Source organism: Pipistrellus kuhlii, unplaced genomic scaffold (assembly GCF_014108245.1).
Source record: "Pipistrellus kuhlii isolate mPipKuh1 unplaced genomic scaffold, mPipKuh1.p scaffold_m20_p_15, whole genome shotgun sequence".
Lineage (NCBI taxonomy): Eukaryota > Metazoa > Chordata > Mammalia > Chiroptera > Vespertilionidae > Pipistrellus > Pipistrellus kuhlii.
In genome coordinates, this window is record NW_023425460.1 from 12,735,816 (window position 1) to 12,753,889 (window position 18,074).

At 39.7% G+C, this 18,074-nt stretch overlaps 1 protein-coding gene and 1 pseudogene across 1 annotated transcript in view; both read left to right on the top strand.

Moving 5' to 3' along the window:
* The window catches only part of CTNNA3 (catenin alpha 3), a 1,168,431-nt gene that overhangs the window by 26,676 nt on the left and 1,123,681 nt on the right, over positions 1–18,074 (top strand). The window contains exon 3 of the mRNA XM_036438342.2: positions 16,531–16,697. Within this exon, the coding sequence (XP_036294235.1) occupies positions 16,531–16,697 (167 nt within the window). The remainder of the gene's footprint in view (positions 1–16,530; positions 16,698–18,074) is intronic.
* LOC118718977 lies at positions 1,911–3,683 on the top strand (annotated as a pseudogene).

Here is an 18,074-nt window from a genome sequence, read left to right on the forward strand (position 1 = left end):
TTTGAACATGCAGTACACCCCTCACTGCGTTCTATCGTGTGAAAGACGTGTGTGGCATATGCTGTGTATACAACGAACGCATTTTGTTAAAGATCACCAAGTGCTTTACCTTCTGGTTATTTTGGACAAACTGCCAAACAAGCCACCGTCACAAATCTGAGGAGGATGTGAAGATCCACAATCACACGCATGTCTGGGGATCTTCTGGAAAGAAGGCCGGTGGGGATACAAATGCGGTCACTTTTTTGTCACATACTCCTATTGCACTGGGAAAAGCTGGGAAGGGGATGTTAATTCAGAGGAATGTATGGTACATGAGAGAACTGGAGAAGAATCCATGAAAAAAAAACCTCAGACCCTCATGGAGATCCATCAGGAAAAGTTAAAAGAGGAGATAAAGGAGAAACAGCAGCAGCAGCAGCAGCAGTAGCATTGAAAGAGCAGCTCAGATAGCGATGACGAAGAAAAGAAACATGAAAAAGGCACTGCCTGCAGAGGAGGCCCGCCTTCTTCACGACAAGGAGCTCAGGAAGATGGATGAGAGGAAGCGGCCTGACAGTCCCCTCTGTGAGACCGGGAACCAGGAGGAGGAAATGGAGGCTGTACTGCAGCATGAAGCGCCAGAGGCCGGCTGACCCCAGGGCCTCTCCGTGGACAGCAGTAACTACTTGCAGGGAGTCGCTCATGATAAACACAGCTGATGATGTATTCTCTTCAGCTTCTTGGCAAGGATTGTAGATGGGAAAGTTAGTGTCTGCTCATCTTGCTGCCTGTCTTCAATAAAGCTTCCAGAAGTCTAATGGTAAATTCATTCCTTCCCACGCTGAAGAAGTAGAAGAAAAACAAAGAGGAAGTACATTAAGAGCAGATTAAGATTTTTATGTTCAGTTTTATATTAGTGATATGGAAAGAGACTCTGGCATGCATCTCTCTCTCGTTAAGTCTTAAACTTTATTTTTTAAAATTTTTATGGCCCTTTAGTGTTTGACATTTTAAAGGTAAATTGCTTAGTTTTTCTCAAAACTAGGTCTTCATATTTTTTTTAAATTAATAGTAACTATAATTGTTATTTTAGAGTCATTTGTTTTTGCCTTCTAAGGTTTTCCTGGTTTGCAGCTAAAAAAAAAAGAAAGAAAAGAAAAGAAACACCCCACAAAAAACAAAACAAAAAAAACAAAACAAAAAAACTATCTGAAAGGAAATTTGTAGAATATGTGAATAACTTTATCTTCTGTGGTAATAATTCTGTTTTTCACTCTTTTATAAAATTTTGATTTTAAACTTATTTCCTTGTGTCTCACACCCAGAACTAAAGGTGGTAGCCTTTGAATGGAAAAATACCCATGTTGTCATTCTTGAATCAAGAGTTGACCAGTCAGTGTTAGGCCTTTTACCATTTTGGGCATGAGCATTTAGACACAGAAATCCTTTATCATTGAGGATATTGTTTGTGATAACTATATTTTTGTTTTAATTGTGATTGCCTTTAGGTAACAACCATGAAAGCTAAATTTGACTTTAAAAGCTTATAGAATTTCCTTGTACCGAATGTTTGTTGCCAGCAGGTGCCACTTTGTAAAATTTGCAAAACCAAAAGCTAAAGTTGACAGTTTCTTAAAAAAATTGTAAGGATAGCATGTAGGACTACTCCGAACTGCGATGGCCATGATCCTCAAAACTCTTCTAAGAACATTGTATAAATAATACTGACAGGAGAACAGGATCTGCAAAAAAAAAAAAAAAAAAAAACCTAGTTAAAAACCTTTGACATGAGAATATTGACTTTTAACAGCTTGCTGGATTTTCTGAACTACAAAAATCCACTAGGATACTGCATTAAGTTAGCATCTTGGAAATAATTCAGGTGGGAGAGTAACTGAATTGAATTGTCAAGCACTGTGGATATCTGCATGGTATCTAGATTCAGGCTGGTATGAAATTAAAACAGCACGGCAAATAGATCTCATTCTTACCCATTTCAAGAATGTCAAAAGTTTATGTTTTCAGCCGAAACCGGTTTGGCTCAGTGGATGGAGCGTTGGCCTGCGGACTGAAAGGTCCCAGGTTCGATTCTGGTCAAGGGCACGTACCTTGGTTGCGGGCACATCCCCAGTGGGGGGTATGCAAGAGGCAGCTGGTCGATGTAGCTCTCTCATCGATGTTTCTAGTTCTCTGTCCCTCTCAATTCCTCTCTATGTAAAATCAATAATAAAATATAAAAAAAGTTTATGTTTTCATATTCCTACTTTAACATAGGAGAGTACAGCATAAATCTAAAATTGGTGCTTATTTTGTATCTTATTTATCCACTTTTATTAAAGATTTATATTGAGAATTAAAAAAAGTGTGTGTGCCTTGATAATAATGAGAGATGGGCTGCCCGCTTGGAGGGTCACAAAGAAGGGATTGTGCAGACTGGACAGATTAGGTCTTTGTCTGAAGCTGTGCCAGTGGAAAAAATGGCTGCAATCAAAGCCAAAATTATGGCTAAGAAAAGGTCTACCATCAGGACCGACTCAGATGATCACATAATCGATCTCCAACAGAGGAGTTTTGTGGACACTGAGGTAGATGTGACCTGGGATATTGTCAGCAGAGAGCATGTGGAGGACACGGACAGCTGTCCTACAGGGCCCAGGAGAGACCTTTTCCAAGGATATTTGTGCAGTTCTTCAGTTCTTCTGTGGGAGCCCAAGAAGGACATGTGCCCGAACAGTGACCAGTCCTAAATGCAGCCCCTGTGGTTCCCACATTGCGTATCAAACAGCCTGTGCCAGCTGCCTACAACAGATATGACCAGGGAAGATTCAAAGGAAAAGAAATGGAAGGCTTCCAAATTGACTCAATGGGCACCACCCAGGGGCTGACGCTGAAATCCGTGACGGAGGGTGCGGCGGCCGTTACGATTCAGTTTCCTGGGCACAGCCAGTACCAAGACCAGTTTCTCAGGCAAGACCTCCCCCTCATCAGGAGAAAGGTTCTCGAACACCTATTACCATAATCCCTGCGACCACCACCTCTTTAATAACCAGGCTGCATGCAAAGGATCATCTGCAGGACCCGAAATTTGTCCCATTGGATGGAAATAAGAAACGGGGCTGCCAACGAGACCATGAAACTGATACAGAGAAGAAAAGACCAGATACAGCTGAGGGGCACGGAGCTCAGCCTCATGGGTCCCTGTGGACTCATAGACCAGCCTCTGAAACTCAGGTCTCAGGTCTGGGACCCGGTCATGGCCTTCTTCCTGTAGGTCCTGCATGGCAGTCAAAGGGTGGCCGTGTCTTTTGCCTGATGGATCACCAGTTGATGGGTTTGCTAAAATTAAAGCCTTTCATCTCAAATATGATGAAGTTCCTCTAGACCCCAACGTTCAGAAGTGGGACGTAACAGTGTGAGAGCTCAGCTGTTGCAAATGCCACTTGAACAGTCTGGTTTTCTTACACTTCTGGGAAACACTAGATAGGAACATGGTAAAGCATAAATCCCACTTAAGATTCTGAATTATATGGAAATCTGGATTAAGAAGTGTGGATATACCTTCATCGAAAGACTCAGTGTCAAGCTCTATGAATTTATTGAAAAACTCACAAATGAAGAAGGTCACAGATCGAGCAAAAAATCTCATCCGATGCTTTTGTGCTTCAAAGGGATCATATGATGCCTGTCATTCATATAAGCAAACTTTTGGCCTAGAAATATCCTAATATATAAAATCCCAGAGTCCGTAATGACCAAAGGCTCCACCGAATGCCAGGCTGCGTGTGCTTCATTGGGCAGGGGCTGGCAGTAGGCTGAACTGCTGACCTCTTAGGGAGATAGAGAGGCAGGGCTGATCAGCGGCTACCATGCCTGCTGGTGAGGCCTGGAGAGAGAGAAGCAGGCAGGGCTGTGGCTCAGACCCTGCTTCTTTCTCTCTTTTTTGGCCTCGCCTGCAGCCGCACCTCTCTCTCTCTCTGAGAGATCAGCAGTTCAGCTCGCTTGCCAGCAGCATGGGGTGGCTGTTGATCAGCCTTGCCTCTCTGATCAGGCCCATAGATAGGCCTGGAGATGCTGACTGGCATAGATACTGACCAATCAGAACCAAATCCGTGTTAACTGTGAGGAGCCAATGGTTGCCTACGAAGCAGAGCTTTTGACTCTGACTGGCATAGAAACTGACCAATCAGAATCTAATCTGGGTGAACTGCGAAGGCAGAACCTAAGGTAGGGGCTGAGGAGGGATTTTAGGGGCAACAACTGTTTGGTGTAAGGTGTAAGAAAGCGGTTAAATTTTTTACTGACCTGTTTGGCTGTATAGAGCATATGGCTGGATGTCAGTATAGATATAGGGATAATGTATTTTTGTCTGCCAAGAGCATCTCCTCCTGTTGAAAAAGGCTTTCCTCCCCATTTAAGCAATCCTATCCTATATAATCTATCTATACTAATAAAAGGGTAATATACTAATTAGATCAGTTGACTGACCATCTTCCTAATGTCCAACTTCCTTCCATGGTGATGGGGGCCAAGGCAGAGGCAGTTAGGTGCAATCAGGCCAGCAGGGGAGGGCAGTTAGGGGTGAGATCAGGTTGGCAGGGGAGGGCAGTTGGGGGTGAGATCAGGTTGGCAGGGGAGGGCAGTTGGGGGCAAGATTAGGCCGGCAGGGGAGGGCAGTTGGGGGCCACCAGGCTGGCATGGGAGGGCAGTTAGAGACGATTAGGCAGGCAGAGGCAGTTAGGGGTGATTAGCAAGGCAGGCAGAGAGGTTAGGGGCAATCAGGCAGGCAGGCAGAGGCAGTTAGGGGTCATCAGGCAGGCAGGTGAGCAGTTAGGAGCCAGTGGTCCCAGCTTGCAAGGGGGATGTCCCCGATTAGAGAGGGTACAGGCTGGGCTGAGGGAACACCCCCCCCCCCCCCCCCCGCAAGAATTTTGTGCACTGGGCCACTAGTTTTTTAATATTAGCCTTCTAGTTTGTAGAGATTATATATTTTGATAGAAGTTTTTCTCCATTGGTTAAACTAGCATTACTTAAAATGTGTTTCTTTAGGAAAAAAGTAGACTACAAAACTAATATTTGCTGAAGCATTTGAGATCTTGTTTTAGCGCAAATAAACTCATAAAAATTAAAAAAGAGAAAAGAACATACCCAACTCTTTTTTTAATTGACTCACTTTTGCACCTTTATTAAAAATCAATTGATCATATCTTAGTGTGCCGGGACTGACCAGCAGTCCCTGACAACAGATGAATGGATTACCCTGACACAGTTTCACTCTGAAAGAGAGAGCTAAGGGACAGCCTGGCCAAAGGAGCCAGGCAGCCTCCATTGCCTGCCTCAATAGACTTTATTGGAATTTTTATCTTTAGATACAATCAACAGGGTGAGTAATCTTGGGAGGACACATGTGTTTACATTGTCCTCTAGGCAAGGGCATCCGGGGATTACATGTAAGGATTCCAGTAAACACCTGGGGGTCTGCACGTGCACAGACTTGTTTGGAAAGGTCAAGGAACAATTAGGGGTGCTGCCTTCGCTATTCCCCTGAGTCGGAATTCCAGTGAACAGAGCAGGCGGCCTTCCACACACTTCCCTTTTCTCAGAGCGTCCTCCTTACAACTTTCCAACCAGCTCTTGTGCTCCCCAAGGTTAGTGCACTTTGGAACTCTTTTTTCTGCTTCATTGATTCATCTGTCTATCCTTATAGCGGTAATACATTGTTGTAATTATTGTACCTCATAGTAAGTACTGAAATAAAAAAAAAACATTTTGACTTGTCTGTTCGAGGCCCCTTGCATTTCCACAGAAATTTTGGAATCATCTCAGTTTTCACAAAAAAAAAAGCCTGCTGGAATTTTGATGAAGAGTGCTGCCTACCAGAGCCAGCAATTGGAAACACACTGTAGCCTTCATGTTCATGTATGTCAAGTGGAATAGGACTTGCAAATCTGTTGGAATCCTCCCACCGGCCATATTTCTCTCTCTGGTTTTTTTAATTGTGGGCCTCCACGAAGGCTGCCACAAACCACTTGGAGGGTTAGGAAGATGAAGGAGGAGTTTTTGAGTCTGTCAATGGCCCTCTAACAACAGCTCTCCTTCCCAAAGAAAGGGCTGTTGTATTCTGCACTGAAAGAAATGCTGTGCTTTCTAGTCTATGTGTGCAGGAGCCTCCCAACTTCATGTCTGTGAAGCTTAGCCCGGCAGCAGCTGACCCCGTGTCCTACTTTGCATGGCTCGGGAGTATTCTAGTAAGGTGGGTGATGCAGCTAGTAGCTAGGGGGCTGTCTCTCCTGGTAAGAAGTAAACGTTTGACTTAAAAAAAAGTACACGTTCTTCATGTGCATCATCCATGTATTGAGGGTATTTTAAACATTTGTTCCTTTTTCTGCATTTCTGTAGTTCTTCATCTTAATGATTTGCAAGACCCTACCTAAGTTAACAGACTTCCCCCCCGCTCCAGAAATTAGGAATCAAGACTCACTCTCATCCATATTAGTCAGAGAAAACGATTACCTCTAGAAACGATTCTTCCTGGAAAATGGTAACTTGGAAGTGTAATTAATCTTCCTATCAGGACACTTGGGTAGTTACTTAAACAAGAAATGCCGTTATAGAATTCCCAATATTGAACCTTTAAAATGTTACCCATTGCCTCCCTGATTATTCCATGCATTTTTTATTTGGTACAAGAAAATAAATTGTGTCCAAGGCAGAATGGAGATTTCAAAAGTTTACTGGGGCCCATTTTGGGTCACCTGTATTGAGAGATCTTACCTATTGAAACTCGGCTGTATTGAACACTTATTTATAAAGGAAAATAGCAGTTCGTTTTTAGTTAGCTATCCCTGAGTTATAGGTTGGCTCTGTCTTCTCTGCTCAGCAGCACCGCCCCTAGGACTTGCATAAAATGTTTGCTATTTACCACTCATTACAGCGTTTGTTTCTATGGTTCCCTTGTTATTTCCGTCCATTGCTGTGTTGATGGTGTGTGTGTGTTTAACTGCTATTATATCTCAAGAGTGTTCTTAGATAAGCATAAAGTTACAAATATAATAATCTTTTCAACCAAGTACAGTGTGCTCAGGAGATGCAGTTCATTCATTTGAAAGGGGATGATGAACTCCTGTTTTAACACGTTTTAACAAGCATGCATCGTGCCTTGTAGCTGGCAGAATGTTTGTGAAAACACTTCCAGTGAAGACTGATGAGCTAATTAGCTACATTGCTTGTAAACAACTAATTGCTGGAGAACACTCAATGGCGGCCTGCCTTACTGTTCACTGGAAAATTCTGCGGCAGGCTGTTCTCACAGTGCGTGTGCCAAGCCCAGTAACTCTCAGGTGTAGCCCGTCTTGTGACGTTGTGTGGGCAGTTTGGAAGTATTTAAGGTGTGTGTGCAGTCCTCTCAAGTTCAGTCACTTGATACGTTGGACCTATGACAGATAGGATGATTTGAGGATAACAAAATGCCAATTTTGAAAGGATGGAGGAATTTTGTAAGCCATATACTATTTACTTTGATGTGCAACTCAAAGACAGGAGCAAAGATTCAATGAATGTTAACAGGTTGATTTGTAATTGATGGGTCCAAGAAATGAAAACGTTGCCTCAAATCCCAGCAGGTAAAGCGTCTGGAATCGAAGGTGTGATTTAGATCTTAGCCATGGCTCTGCTCTCCTCCCTGACTGTAGAGATGGCGCCAAGCTAGAGCCATTTCATACATGTGCACAAAGGTGACAGCAAGTAAGTGTAAGGTTGACAACTGATCTAAGTTTATGCTCACGGAAGAGAGATCTGAACATTGTTTTGTTGCATCTTCTAGAGTGCCTTAAGATGTTGGCCATTTCTCAAGGCCAGGAATAAGATTGTTTAGAATTTCTGTCCTTGACTCTTTCTTCTCATCTCTTCCTCTAGTTTCTAAGGAAGTGGTGCTCTTTCCAATAATTACCTAAACCCAAGGTCATCTCTCCTCCCTTCTGGAGAGAGTCTTATTCTACAATTATCTTTTCTTTCTCTGGCCTGATCATTCATATTTCTTTTTACTGTTTTTTTTTTCTTTCTTCACACAGATTAGCTCATCCCTGCTTGATGATTGGCAAATATTCAATAAAAATTCAATTTACTTTCAGTTTACTCTCTTCTTAAACTCCTAATTCTATTTTTACCGTATCTATTATTCTGCTTTGGCCTATTTATTGTTTAACTCAATTACTTTTGCATAATTTTAATTCTGTTTAAATCCTCTGCTGCATTTATTTGTTCACCTTGAAACTTTGGCATTTATTTGTTCACCTTGAAACTTTATCCCCTTCTCTTGTAGGACACTGTGCACCAAATTGTCCTGTCCCTACATGCTCCTTCTCTTTCTTGGTTGATTGCTTGTTCTTAACAAATGATTGCAAAAATTGAAAAACTGAAAAGAATAAAACATTGGCATGTTAAATAGAAAGAAAATGTTAGATTATGGACTAAAGAAAATGCTAGGTGAGACATTCTACTGGCGGTATTCTCCTTTGTGTATGCTAAGAATAACAACACCCATTCCATTCCCTTAACTTCTACATTCTACCTTTCACCTTCTACCTTCTGTCACTTGTAATTTTATTCTTGCATTGTCATGGTTGTTACAGCTTAATTCTTACATTCATTTTAATTCTTACAATGAAGTCACCTGCATTTGTTCATTAATTGATAGTAAAATGTGCAAACCAGTGCACAACAATAATGGTATCATGACTCCATGCATATTTTTTTATTGCATGATAAAGGTATATGTTAAAATCATGTCATCTTCTCCAAGAGTCCAACGTCATAACCCCTTGGCCAATCAAAGGCAAATGATTCCATTATCAAGGTCAAATGGATTTTCCTTTCCATTGCTTTAAATTATGCTACTATTTGGTCTACTTCCTATTTGGACTATGCATTTTAAAAATATACATGGTTTACAACATTTTTTTACCCTTGAGATTCTGAATCTTTTTATTTTAACATATTCTAAAATTCAGTCTCTCTTTCAATCCTAATAGTTGATTCATTGAGTCTTCCTTTTTGTTTTTCCTCAGAGACATCTCTTCTGAAACGGTCTTCCTTTCAAAGATGTATCAACTTGGTTGTCATCTCTGGGTTAGGAACACCATGTCCTCAATCCCACATATTTCTCTTTCTGACATTATCCCTCTTTCTTGCCACAACCCAGCTGTGAATGTCTCTATGTCAGAGAAAAGAGGGCTTTATTTGGGAGTCCAGTAACACATGAGATGCCGTGTTCTCTCCAGATTATTCCCTCAGTTTCTTGGATAAAGAAGCTCCCCTTGTTTATTATCCCATCTAGGACACCATGATTTTTTTATTATTTCAACTATGCCATAGGGGTAGTTCTTGAGCTGCCTGCTGCTTTACAATAGTAGAGAAAGGGGCAGGGCACAATGTTTCATGTGCAGGAATTCAATGAATCACCCTGGTTTTTAGACCTGCTCATTTCTGCCCTGTATCACATATTCAAGCATAAACCTCTCTATTTCAGTGAGCACAATGACCCAGCATTCTCTGCAGACTCATGGCACATTCTAGGCCATCGTTTTCTCTTCTTGTTTTTAGCTGTCAGTACCCTTCCACTGGCTTTCCATCTTCCAGAAGGCTCTCAACGGCTGTTGACTCCCATTAACAATCTTGTTATGGTTTTATTCTTTTTTTGTGTGTGTATGTGTGTACATTTCTATTTCTGTCTCAGTCAGGTTGGGGAAAGACCTGGTTAAATGAGAATCTCAGGGTTCCATCCTGAAATAAAAAATGGACCCACTGGACCTCCCAGGTCAGGGGATGGTTGGAGCAAAGATAAATGAATAAGGTTGACAGGAATATGGTAAACAGTCTACCTAGAACAGACAGTGAGTTAATAAAACTATGTAATTTAGGAGTTGCTGATTCAGAGTGGACCCTGTCTTGGAAAGAAAAGATTGTATTTGATATCTTAGGGATTAGGGAACAACTCTTGAGTTTTTGAGCAATTGAGTGTTGTTATGAATATAGTTTTGCTGTCTATGTTTACGTATTAAAAAACATGGAACTACTGAAGGCCACTTTCTGGGCAGGATTCTACAAAGAACAATTCTTTTACATTTCTGGTTTAATTTCAAGCATTGAGCTTGAGAGTCATTTGACCTAAGTAAATAGGTGAATAATGTAAAGTGTCTGGGAATTTAAATAATAACATATAACAAATAATGAGATAAGTCAATATTGTGTAGTAACGATCTTCACCTATTCCTCTACTATAATTGTTGTATTAAACTTAAATGTGTTAACCGGTTTGGTTCAATGGATAGAGTGTTGGCTTGGGGACTGAAAGGTCCCGGGTTCGATTCCGGTCAAGGGCATGTACCTTGGTTGCGGGCATATCCCCAGTAGGGGGTGTGCAAGAGGCAGCTGATTGATGACTCTCTCATCGATGTTTCTAACTCTCTATCTCTCTCCCTTCCTCTCTGTACAAAATCAATAAAATATATTAAAAAAAATTTAAATGTGTTAGTTCCATGAATGACATATGTTAAGCTTTCAAATAACTAGTAATTTTATAATAATGCTGCTTTAACCCCGTTGGTGTGGCTCAGTGGTTGAGTGTTGATCTATGAACCAGGAGGTCATGGTTCAATTCCTAGTCAGGGCACATGCCTGGGTTTTGGGCTTGACCCAAGTGTGGGGCATGCAGGAGGCAGCTAATCAATGATTCATTCCCTCTCTCTCTCTCTCTCTCTGTCTCTCTCGCTCTCTCTCTTCCTCCCCCCCCTTTCCTTTCCTCTCTGAAATCAGTAAAAATATGTTCTAATAAAAGGCTGGCTTGACTTGTAAATATCAGTGATGTCATACCAATTAATTACCAAATGAATTAAATTTCCCATATAATAAAATATTGTAAAATATAATTCTAAGAGGTTTGGTTACAAAGGATTGTAGGAGATAGTGCATCTGAGTATCTGAGGGGTGATTATGGAGAGAAAGGAGTTAGTGAAGTTAGTTGAAGAGCATGCTCTTTAGAGCAAAATTGCCTCTCTCTCTCTCTCTTACACACACACACACACACACACACACACACACACACACATACAGTCTATTAAAGTCATGCTCAAATTGTGATCATGGTTATATGTAAAAAGCAAGAGGTGCACTAGTTTCCCAAAATCAGTGAGAATTCAGTATTACAGAACAAGAGAAGTTTCTGGCAATGAAAAATGTATTACTGCTAAAGAAAATGGGATTAAAAAGGGCCAGAGAAAGAAATTTCAATGACTACTATACTTAAAAATAGTACTGCATGAAAATAGCAACCGTTATTCTAAATCATCTCATATATTTGGCCAGCTATGGTCTAACTACTAACAAAAACTAGAAAAAACACTGTAAGAAACTATGAAGTTAGAAATGATTATACATAAATGTGCATGGACCTATAACATCAAATGAATCTGTGATGCTAGATTATATTCTTGAATATTTATTCTTACCCTTTTCATTGGGTAAGCACATTATACAAGTTGATATTTACTTCTTGCTTTTCTTTGCTTTTAAAAAAATATATTTTATTGATTTTTTACAGAGAGGGAGAGAGAGGGATAGAGAGTTAGAAACATAGTTGAAAGAGAATCATTGATCAGCTGCCTCTTGCACACCCCCCACTGGGGATGTGCCCGCAACCAAGGTACATGCTCCTGATCAGAATCGAACTGGGGACCCTTCAGTTCGCAGGCCGATGCTCCATCCACTGAGCCAAACGGGTCTCGGCTTTCTTTGCTTTTTGATGCTAGAGGCTCTCAATGAGATTTGCTGTTTTATCTTCCTCACCAAATATTCACAACCCACAGTGATAAACCAAAAGAAGGAATTAACAACTTTCCCCCCTTACTGACTTTACCTTTTACCCCCTATATCCCAAAAATATCTATTGCTACTCCCCTCCCCCTGCCCCCCAATATTTCGACCCTTTCTTTTTCCTTCACTTACAGCCTTTACTTACTTTACTTAGTTTGGTAAATATTGGTTTCAACCATTCACTATTGATCGACCACAGGCTGGGGACAGTTGAACGTCTAACACTGTGTAGCTGATAGCGAGGGGTTCATGAGGGCCTGGGACAGGGACATTTGCTGATGCTCCACAGTTAAGAAATTGGAAGTTTCATGGGAATAGTTTTGATTTTGACAGGATGAATCTTCACATAAAAAGACAAAATATTAATATGGTAGTGAGGACATGTTTGCCTTTTAAGAACTCCACCTTTATTTAATACTTTTCTCTGGGGGCTAAAAGCTTCTACTTGTTGGTTTTTTAATTGTTTCCATAAACTTTGTGTTGATACCGAAGAGAGAGATACCAAAAATTCTATGACTTGCTCAGGATTTCATAGTAAGTTAGTGAACAAGCTAGGTGAGCTGGCTGTTGACCCTGCATATGGATCTTCACTATTAATTAGGCTTTGGGTGTGAGAGGAAAACTCATGCAATCTGGTGTTACACTGGGAGCGTTATTTGGAGCTGGCTGAACTTTCTTCAGGGAACCATCCTGCCTAGAAATGTACAAAATTCCCGAGATGTTCAAACTATTACATATATAAATATTGTAGCCAAATAATGCTGGGTCCAATTTTATACTTTTAAGGGATAAACCAATCTTTATATGTTGTCGGGGATTTTCAGGCGAGGTTCATACATTTAGGTTAAGGTATGAAAACCAACTAAAGATTTAATGAAAAAAGAATTGGTTTTTAGAGCCACAGTTATGTATATTAAATTGGAGACACTTATTAGTTGTATTAATTTCTTTTAAAAAAAATATATTTTATTGATTTTTTTACAGAGAGGAAGGGAGAGAGATAGAGAGCCAGAAACGTCAATGAGAGAGAAACATCGACCAGCTGCCTCCTGCACACCCCCTACCGGGGACGTGCGCGCAGCCAATGTACATGCCCTTGACCAGAATCGAACCTGGGACCTTTCAGTCCGCAGACCGACGCTCTACCACTGAGCCAAACCAGCTTCGGCTAGTTGTATTATTTTTTTTTTTTTTTTTCATGGAGTACTTTTTTTTTTTTTTTAATTGTGACTGTATATTGAATATTTCTTGCCACTCCCTTCTGGCCTGCATAGTTTCTGTTGAGAAATCAGCTGACAATTTGTGTGGGTGCTCCTTGTAGGTAACTAACTGTTTTCTCTTGCTGCTTTTAATATTCTCTCTTTGTCTTTTGCTCTTGGCATTTTAATTATGATGTGTCTTGGTATGGTCCTCTTTGGATTCCTCTTGTTTGGGGCTCTGTGCACTTCCTGGACTTGTAAGTCTATTTCTTTCACCAGGTAGGGGAAGATTTTGGTCATTATTTCTTCAAATAGGTTTTAAATATCTTGCTCTCTCTCTTTTTCTGGCACCCCCATAATTCTGATGTTAGTACACTTGAAGTTGTCACAGAGGCTCCTTACATTACGTATCTTCATATTTTTTAAAATTATTTTTTCTTTTCCATTTGGGTGTTTTTTGCTTTTTTGTATTTCAAATCTTTGACTTGATTCTTGCAATCCTCTAGTCTGCTTTTATACAAACCATTACAATAAGTGATAATGAGGGTTATGATAGGAAGCAAATAACCCTACTGTAGGATCTGCCTTAGCAATGGTGACCTAAGACTTCCCAGAAGTGATGTGCACATTGGGACCAGATATGAGCTGTAATCAGTCAAAAAGGGTTGGGAGAATTGGGTGGGGGGAGGGTAACGGGACCAGTAATAAGGAGTTTAGGTCTGAATCTTTATTTCAGGAGTGCGGTTTCTCCCAATAGCCCTACTTGTTTGGCTGTTCACATTACTTTACGGAGACAGACTGTAATTATTGTTGAATGTTTACATAATCTTTCTCTGAGTATGACTCTTGTGCCAGTTGTTCAATATCGCAACTTGTTAGTCAAGAACACAATTCTTTTTTGATATATATATTTAGTTTTAATATATGAAGTCAGAGACAGGATTCTATACAGGCTGTCATAACTTCCCAATTCAGAATCATGACAAGAAAAGATAATCTTTCTGTGGGGAATCATCTGCTCTCTAAATTGTGGAGGTCACTTTAATTTTTCAGTCTCCTCGCTGCAATTCTGTCTTTCAGAAAAAGACATAAAAATCACCATGTACTGGTCTTGAAATTTTGTCATCTATACTAGAAATTTCCTGAGATGATAACAGCTAATACTTGAGTGCTTTCCATGTTCACCTGTTGTGCTAAATATATATGATGAAATACATACAAGTAATATTTTATCCTTTTTCTATATAGGGACACTACAAGTAATTATTGTCCAAATCTCAAAACTAGAAGTGGTGGATTAGAATGTCATCTCAGAAGTATCTGGTTTAGGAGTCTGAGTTCCTTACATGGTTAGGAGAGTGGAATGTGATTAACATGCTGAGGTCATCTCAGACCCTCTTCACAGGCTTTCTTCATTATAAGGAACACTATTCTTTGTTATATGTAATAAAAATAATTTATTCCATTTTCTTTATGCTAACGTTCATGAATAAATGAAAACTAATACACTCATGGAGTAATGTAGATAAAATAGGCCCTTTCGTACGCTATTGGTGAGATGGTTGTATTTTGGAGACTTAAAATTCATTTGCCTCTTTTTTAAAAAAAAAAATATTTCCTCTAATTTCCTTTTAATGTGCACAAATTTCTTTTTTTTTTTTAAAAAAAATATATTTTATTGATTTTCTACAGAGAGGAAGGAAGAGAGATAGAGAGCTAGAAACGTCGATGAGAGATCAACATCGACCAGCTGCCTCCTGCATACCCCCTACCGGGAATGTGCCTGCAACCAATGTACATGCCTTTGATCGAAATCGAACCTGGGACCTTTCAGTCTGTAAACCAATGCTATATCCACTGAGCCAAACCGGTTACGGCTCATTTGCCGCTTGACTCAGCAATTCTACTTTATGAATTTATTCTACTGCTAAATTTGATCATACATGCAAAGATATATGTCATGGTGGTTCTTTTTTTGTTTGTTTGTTTGTTTATCTTTACCCAAGGATATTTTCCCATTGATTTTTAGGGGGATTGGGAGAGAGAAACATCAGTATCAGAGAAACACATCAATTGGTTGCCTCATGCATGAGCCCTGACCAGGGAGGAGCCTGCAACCAAGGTATGTGCCCTTGATCAGAATTGAACCTGGGACCCTTTGGTCTTCAGGCTGACACTCTATTCACTGAACCAAATCCACTAGGGCTCATGGTTGTTTTTTTGTAGCATCGTTTAAGCAGAAAAATGTTGGAAATGATTGTGTGTTCAATAAGGGCCCAGAAAAATAAGTATATCAATAAAATGTGACCTTAGTAAAGTATTAATAAGAATGATAATACCAGCTCATCAGTCTTCACTAAGTTGTAAGCACCGCTTTTACTTATGCTCATTTTATTTTAGGTGTTCTTATTATTAGCTCCATTTACAGAGGTTCAGTGACTTGTCTAAGGTGGTAGGACAGACACTGAAGCAGAATGACTTCAGAGCCCACACTGCTAATTACTGTGCTGTTTGGCCTCCTGGCCATCCGTATCCTAATGTGAAAAGAAAATAATTTGATAAGGAAAACGAGGAAATTGTTGAAAGGTTTTATAGTACCATACCATTTTTGAAAAGGATCTATGTATATATCTTCTATATGGTCCATTTATAACAAATATCTGTTTTCTTGTGATATAAAATCTCTCTAAAATATATTCATATATATTAATGTGTATGAATATATTAATATATTAATAAAATATACACATGTAAAACAAATATATACATATAAATATACATATATACACACATATGCACACACACAAAATATAGAAAAATTTCTGGATAGATATACAAGAACTTAATTTCTGGATAGATATACAAGAATGTGTGGCTGTGGATGCCGCCATCTTTGAGGGCATAGGAGTCAATTAGCACATTCCCTCCTTGACGGCTGTGGGTGCTGCCATCTTAGTGAGGGTGTGATGGTCAATTAGCATATTCCCTCTTTATTAGATAGGATTGACAGTGTAGTATAAAACTGCCTGTGTTAAACTTTTACAGAGTTGCTGTCTTATCTTAAAAAGGGTAGCTCCTCTCTAACATCCATTGAATTGGAAAGTAACTCAATGTAGATTTACCTTATTCTCATACACAAGATAGTATCCAATTGAAGTCTTAGTAATGATAGCTTTCACAGGAATGAGATTCAGCAAATGCAGAAGCTGACAGCAATTTTACTAGATGTTAGTCAGTTGAGCACAATTTTCTTGTAGGAAAATGGTATCATGCTTCTTAAATGACAGAGCATTTATCAAACACAAATGTCCATTTGAAACTGCATTGTTTATTTAATGAGACAGCGGTCTCTTTATGAGACACGGACAGTACTTTAATATTATGCTTAGTTGTGGAATGCACTTGGAATCAGGTGGGATGATAAATGCTGAAACAGACATAGCTGAAACCTCACGCGTGACTGACTTGGGGCTGTGTTTTCCAGGCGAAGCTCTGAAAGTATCAGCCGAGAGATTTGCAGATGACCCCTGCTACCTCCCCAAGAGGGAGGCTGTGGTTCAAGCCGCCCGTGCCTTGCTGGCTGCCGTTACCAGACTCCTCATCCTGGCAGACATGATCGATGTCATGTGCCTGCTGCAGCATGTGTCAGCTGTGAGTAAAAGATGGCTTAGATTCCCTCGGCATTGCTCTCACTTCTGATTCCGTTCCCTGAACCTGGCCTTCATCTTAGCACATTCTGGCCTCACGCTCGTTTCTTAATGTCACCTACCAGAAGCTGGCTGAGTTGGGCCGTGAAACAAATGTATATTTCAAAAGAACAAACACAAAAGAATAAAGCCAGTGGAGACTGAATAGCTAAAGCTGGCTTATACATGAGGAAATGGCTAGGAGAAAATTCTAGGCTTTTGACCACTTAAATGATTATGTCCTCTGTAAATACATATGTATAAAAACATAAGTATAGAGGTAAAATAGATAATTCACATATAAATATAAATAATTTGAAAAAGAGAGAATTTAATACTTAAGAAGATATATGAAGTTTATCCTAGTTTGTAAGTGAATATTACTTAGCCAGATCCTCTTGATTCAAGATAAATGGTGCATGTTGACAGGTAGTCTGTGATACCTGTAGTAATCTGTTATGAAAATGTACAAATGGATTTAATATGTGTAGAGGATATATTTTAACTCAATGACTAGAAAGGAAACAAGATACCTGCTTGTTTTATTTTGATAGACAAAACCATACATAAAGGTGTAGTAGAAAGATTATTTTATTAAAGCCTTTTTTAGTTTGACCAAGTCAATTCATTACCGTATTTTTCGGACCATAAGACGCTCCGGACCATAAGACGCACCAGTTTTTAGAGAAGGGAAATGAAGAAAAAAAGATTATTAAACAAATAGTGTCCTAAAATATTTTATGTGCATTAAAACCCAACATCACAGTCATAAACACATGTAATCAACCCTGTAAAGTAAACAGCAGCATTTATTGATAGAACCATTTTAGAGCCGGGCAAGCACACAGAGACCACACAGAGCTGGGCAAATAAAAAAACTTTTTTTTTTAAAGTATATGTGTAGGCTATATTTGGACCATAAGACGCAGGGACTCCCCCCCCCCCCCCCCCCCCCACACACACACACACTTCTGGGGGGGAAAAAGTGCGTCTTATGGTCCGAAAAATACGGTAATAGTAGCCAAATGGGAAGGATGTAAAGAACCTCTTGCAATCTTTGCTTGATCTTCTGCTTTGAGAAGGATCCCTACTCTTCTGTTCATAAACACAATTGCCTGGTGATGAAGTATCACTGCTCTATTAAACAAATGACAGCTTTGTCTGATAGACTTTTTTGTCAAAATCCTTCCTTCTAAAGGTTAAGCTAAACCTTTCTTTGCATAGTTATTTTACTCCTTAATGTTTATTTTAACCCAAACTAGAGGGCTCTCCCCTTTATACTTTCATATGCCTTTCTTTTGATAGCTTTATTACTTCACAAAAGCAATTTGGTACTTTGTTT